This window comes from Primulina tabacum, chromosome 15 (genome assembly GCF_025594145.1).
Source record: "Primulina tabacum isolate GXHZ01 chromosome 15, ASM2559414v2, whole genome shotgun sequence".
NCBI classification, from domain to species: Eukaryota; Viridiplantae; Streptophyta; class Magnoliopsida; order Lamiales; family Gesneriaceae; genus Primulina; species Primulina tabacum.
The window spans coordinates 5,246,400-5,252,464 of record NC_134564.1 but is presented as its reverse complement, the minus strand read 5'-3'; the positions used below and the strand labels follow the sequence as shown (position 1 = coordinate 5,252,464).

At 34.0% G+C, this 6,065-nt stretch overlaps 1 protein-coding gene across 1 annotated transcript; it reads left to right on the top strand.

The window, feature by feature from the left end:
- Positions 1 to 1,622: 1,622 nt before the first annotated feature.
- LOC142526841 (BOI-related E3 ubiquitin-protein ligase 1-like) lies at positions 1,623 to 2,938 on the top strand. The gene is made up of 2 exons (XM_075631461.1): positions 1,623 to 2,140; positions 2,313 to 2,938. Exons 1-2 carry the CDS (start codon positions 1,919 to 1,921, stop codon positions 2,817 to 2,819), a joined length of 729 nt encoding a protein of 242 aa, XP_075487576.1. The 5' UTR covers positions 1,623 to 1,918; the 3' UTR covers positions 2,820 to 2,938.
- Positions 2,939 to 6,065: the final 3,127 nt, after the last annotated feature.

The following is a 6,065-nucleotide window of genomic DNA, read 5'->3' as shown; positions in this document are numbered from 1 at the left end:
ATGTGCACAGTATGTGGTGTGTAGTAGTATATCGAAACTGATATATATTACATAAAAAAATTATATATTTTTCAAACATTTTAAAGCTATGTTGCATAAGAAATTATATAATATTTTCAAACAATTTAAAGTGTATGCATTTGATCTCCACAATGTACCATAATATTCCGTTCATTGTGATCAATAAATGAATTATAATGGCTAAAAGTCTAAAACTCAAAATTGAATCTCATTGGACAGCTTACATCACAGCTCTAGAAAAAGAAAACTTCGCCATCTTTACTTAAAGAAAAAGGAGCCAAAAAATCTTATAAGTAATATTTCAATATATTTATGTAGTTTTATTTAGGTAATTAAGATCACACATATTCATTAAATTAATTTATTTTTTGCTCAAAGTCAAAACACATTAAATAGTATGTCGAATTACCATTTAAACCAAATAATTTAATTTGAAATAATATTAAATTCATGTATTTAAATATTATATATATGATTTGAATGCTCGCAAATAATAATGGGAAAAGTTGACTGGATCCAATCAACCTTCCATCATCAACAAGAGGAGCCAAAAATTTATTTAATTGTCGTAAAATTATTAAAAACGCGTCTCCCTTCGGTTTTTATTTGACGAGTAGGTCTTTTATGAGACGATCTCAAGAATATTTATCTGTGAGACGGGTTAATCTTACCGATATTCACAATAAAAAGTAATACTCTTAGCCTAAAAAGTAATACTTTTCATGGATGCCAAATAAAATATATGTCTCACAAAATATGACCCGTGAGACCGTCTCATACAAGTTTTTGCTGCAATTGTGGAAGGAAATTTGGATTTGATTAAAATTTCCCATCGAAACCAGTTACAAATAGCGATATGTGCTTTCAATTTGAATTGAATTGGTCCGAAGTTGTAGGGTAATTATATTTTGAAGTACAATATTAATTTCACAAGTTAATTGTTTAAATAAATCAATCAAGATCATTCCATGCATTCAAATTAAATATTTAGATAAATCACGTAATACTTGTGACATAGCTCAAGATTTAATTTGATTTTTTCTCTCGCATGGATCATGTTGGTTATCAACTTTGGAGTCGTTTAATCATATACATTTGACACCAAAAAAGAAAAAAGAAAAAGATTTATATATACACGCACGTATATAGAAACAAAATATTTGTTAATATAATTTTTGAAATTAAATTATTTGGTAGCAAGAATAAATTTGTTTTAAAACGCAAATGAAAAACTTATGGCAAAAACAAGGTCTCACGAGTCGTATTTTATGAGACAGATATCTTATTTGGATCATCCATGAAAAAGTATTACTTTTTATCTTAAGAGTATTACTTTTTATTGTGAATATCGGTAGGGTTGACCCGTTTCACAAATAAAGATTCGTGAGACCGTCTTACAAGAGACATGCTATTTAATTTAATCAATCATTTACAATTATTTTATTATAAAAATAGTTATTTGAAATTACAAACTCTATATAAAAAATAAAGTAAAAATGAGATTGAATAACGTGTATCCCTCCAAAATATTGACCCGATAGTTTGCTCACAAAATCTGCATGTGTAGGCCATTTGCTCATCATCCCTCTTTAATGCTTCACAAGAATTGAGAGAAAGACGAGTAAGCAATACAAAATTATTACGAGTCATCGGCCTTCCTTTTTTCTATTTCGGTTACTTTAATTCAATGAATATTATGTGAATTTATCTTTAAATATTATTATTTATTACGTTAATTGTCATCTTCCATTATAAATACCCCACACAACCCACCCCATCCTTCATCATCGGCTGTTTCCCCGAGCAAGAAAGAGTTTTATAGGCTATCGTTTCTTGTTTTTGCATCGACTTGGTTCGTTTTTGGCTGGATATTTGTGGTTTGAACCGAATAAATTCAATGCCGATTGAAGCGCAGTTGTATTCAGAAAATCTTGGATTTGCTTTGGGAGGAAGTCAGGATTTGTTCGTGGAAAATGCGTGTGGATTCGATAGCTCGTGCTTTGTTCCTCAACAGCAGCAACAATCGGTGCCGTTTGGTCAGACTCAGGATTTTTCTCGGGGTTTGTCAGCACAGATTGAGAAACAGAGAATGGAAATCGATGGATTCATATGTTTGCGGGTGAGAAAATGGGAGCATGTAATTCATTCTTGTGTTGTTTTATAGAAAAAGATCATATTTTTCACACTTTTTTATGATTACATGTTGTTTTTCGAATCTGGGTTGCTCCAAAAACATTAAATCTGTGATGGGTTCTGATTGATTTCGATTTCTTTCCCTTGAAAAACAACAGAACGAGAGACTGAGACTGGCATTGCAAGAACAGAGAAAGCGTCAAAACGCACTGTTCTTGAAGAAATACGAATCCAGATCGCTACTTTTACTCAAACAGAGAGATGAACAAATCTCAAAAGCCCAAAACAGATCAGTCGAGCTCCAAAAGTTTTTACAAACAATGGAGATTGAGAATCAAGCGTGGCAGAGATTAGCGAAAGAAAACGAAGCAAAGGTTGCATCACTGAACTGCACAATCCATCGGCTGAAAGAAGCTGTGAATCTATCATCCAAAGGCGCGGAGGATGCAGAATCCTGCTGCCAAATCATGGAAGAAGAAAGAAGAGAGAATCGAGACCATTTTAACTTGAAGAAAATCATTTGCAGAAGCTGTAAATACAGGAATTCGTGTGTAATTGTGCTGCCCTGTAGGCATCTCTGTTCATGCAGAGATTGCGAGACTTTTCTTGATTCTTGCCCTGTTTGTGGAATGGTAAAAAAAGCTTGTATCGAGGCGTTGATTTGATATTTTTGGATCCGTCGAACATATTCCCCATTAAAGCTAGTTCTATGAAATAGCAAAGATTTCACATATATTTTTTGCATAGATTTTGAGGATTTTAGCGATGAATCTGAAGTTTTGAACGTGGTAGCGGATAAATTTGCTTTTTCTTTTCTTTCCTTTTATTTCTCATTATTTTCTTTTCCTCAGTCATTCATTCATGCAATTGATACGGCTATTATTTTATTTTTTTCAGAAATAATGAGAAAGCGCCTAAATCAAATATAGACTAAATACATGGCATCAATGTTTTAGACGAGAATTTTAGATTTAATTTTTGTGTGAATTTTTTAAAAAATTATATTAAAATCGAAAAAAAATCTATTATTTTTTATGTTATGGGTTATATTATCGTTTAAAAATTTTAAAATATAAATAAATTTTAAAAAATATTTTATATTTTATTAAATATAAATGAAATATTTTTCTAATTGTACAAGTATTTTTCTCAAAGACATATCATAAAACAAAAATTAATTATTTTAAATTTCTCAATTTTAACAATATAGTTTAACATAGATAAATTACTACTTTTTATATAACTAATATAAGATCATATCAGTTAACATCGTTTAAGAATCTTAATTTAAACTAGTACATCGACGCACGCATTGCATGCTTGTATAATATTTTTTATAATTCATTTGATTTATATTTAAATGAGGATCAAAATATAATTATAAAAAATAGTGAGGGACTGCACTGTAATTTTGATATATAAATTAAAAAATAAATTGAAAAATAAAAGAATAAAAAAATGACCTCAATAAGAATTGAACCTATAACCTAAATCCCAAGAAACAATGACTATATCCGCTGAACTGCATATAACTTGCATTAAAATTTTAACATTTTTTAATATATATAATTATTAAAACAGACCATGACACCAAAGTTAGTTACTCTAAGTGTCTCAAACTTAATAAAATAGTATAGATAGTTCCTATGCGAGAAGTTATGTTACACCGAGTGTAACACGGTCTACGCAGTTTTGCCCCATGCATATCAACGGCTATCACGCCACCGAGTGTAGCACAACTGTTGGGGGTATAATTCCCCTAGTCCTACTCACATACAAGTAATTTGCTCTTGTACATATATATTAACATTCAAATTCTCCATATTATATATATAATCACATTATTGGGATATGTATATGATACCCTATGAATGAGCTCATCAAGTTATCAGGCTCAAACCTAGACTTTGGACCCTCAGCCCATTTTTAACCAAGGTAGGTGGTTCATTGTGGACTTCATGCGTTCTCTTATAAATTTCTGCTTTGAGAACCTCATTCATTCCATTCACATATTAATTTTTAGAAGCTAAAAGTCCTTTTAGTTGTTGTCTCATTTTTGTCCGCAGTACCTGACTTAGGCATCGGAGGGGCTACGTTGGGACACCTCTCGATCCCTTTCTAACAGTATCCTTTGTGATTTCAGATCCAAAGTAGGTCCGAGATCTGAATTCGTATTGGTCTCATCTACCGGACTCGAATCCTATATTTCTAGTGAATATCACTTGGCACTCTATGTGAGAACATTTGAGCTAAGACCTAGAGATGCAACGTATGAGAGAAAGTATAAAAACCAACTCAAAGTCATCACGTTCTCACCCAAGGATTGAGGAGTCTCCTCTGGAGGTGAATGTGAGAAACATGGCCATGGAGCAGTTTGGCCAAATTATTAATAAGATAGTGGAGGATGCTGGGGGAAAGTACCCAGTAACCCCCATTGTTCGAAGTCCAGGATCAACAAAAATTACACAATAGAGTGATCGAGTAGAGGGTAATCGAGACAAGTGGAAGGGAATGAGGGAGAGAGAGAAAAAAAAGGCATGTAAGGTGACAGTGGTGGGTTCGGGCTAGGTGAGGAGTTGGGCTTCTATTTAGAATGTCGAACATGTGGTGCGCAAGGATTTTGGGTGCAAGGGAGAGGACGATGCGTGATGTAGGTGCAATCAAGAGTTATTCGTGAAACTATAGTGGATAGTGAACAGTCTAGGTGAGGCAAGAAAGGAGATGCTAGCGAGAGTATGAGTAAGGTATGTTTACTTTGCAAGGAAAATTTGGCGAGGATGAGGATGAGGTGTCGAAGAGATTGAGGTGGGGCACGGTCAAGAGGAAGGTGTGAGTGAGTATAACGAGCAAGGTGGAGAGAGAGAAAGTCAAGCCGATGTCGATGTGAAAGTGAAGCTAAGAGAGAGAGGGAGAGACGATGTATTTGGTGGGTGTAATGGACAACTGGAGTGGGGAAAGTGTTTGTGTTTGGTGAGAGAAATGGTCTGGACTTGGTTGGGGGTGCTAGACATATAAGCATGAGGTAGGTCGAACAATATTTTTCAATCAATGGGTTTGTGGGCAAGATGATCATACATAAAATTAGTGTGAACAGATATCGTGATGATGGTGGGATTGGCAAGATGATGGGCATAGACCTTGCTATGATTAGGTTGGAAAGTTGTGGAGATGTCAGGCGAGCATGCGAGCGCAAGGGTGTGGCAGATGTTCGAGAGAGGTTGAGTGAGGTGAATGTAGACGAAGAAAGTAGTAATGGAAAGAAAAAGTGAATTTCCTTTCTTTCTCTGTTATTATGTAAGAGGGGTTCAAGTCAAATTCTTATCAATCGAGTATATAAGAATGCGATGGAAGTACGAATTTCCTTTCTTTCTATGTCATTGCGTAAAAAGGGTTCTCGTCAAGTTCTTACCAATCAAGTATATAAGAATGCGATGGAAGTAATAATCATTAGAACATCAGGAAGGTTTTAGAATGTGTCTTGTTGCATCAGTATACCGACGGGATCAAGTGCAATGTGCTCTAAAAGTGTTTTGTCACGTGAAGAAATATCACTTTCATTTATATTTTATTAAATATTAAATTTATTATTTTCCTGCTAAGACGTCGCTTAGCATAGGAGTCAGAAGGTGAGGAGGTGGAAGTTTTATTTTTCTATGAAGACATAGACTAACAGAGGAGTAAAGGAGTGAGGAGGTGAAACTTTTATTTTTCTGTTAAGATATCGCCTAGAAGAGGAGTCGTGGGGTGAGAATGTGGAACTTTTATTTTTCGGGCTATGCTTAGAAGAGGAATTATGTGAGAAGCAAGGTCGTAAGGGGTCTTTCATATTTCCTACTAATACTATGTTAAGCAGATAAGTTATGTTGGGAGGCAAGGTGGTAAGGATCTTTCAATTTTCCTTCTATGGCCCG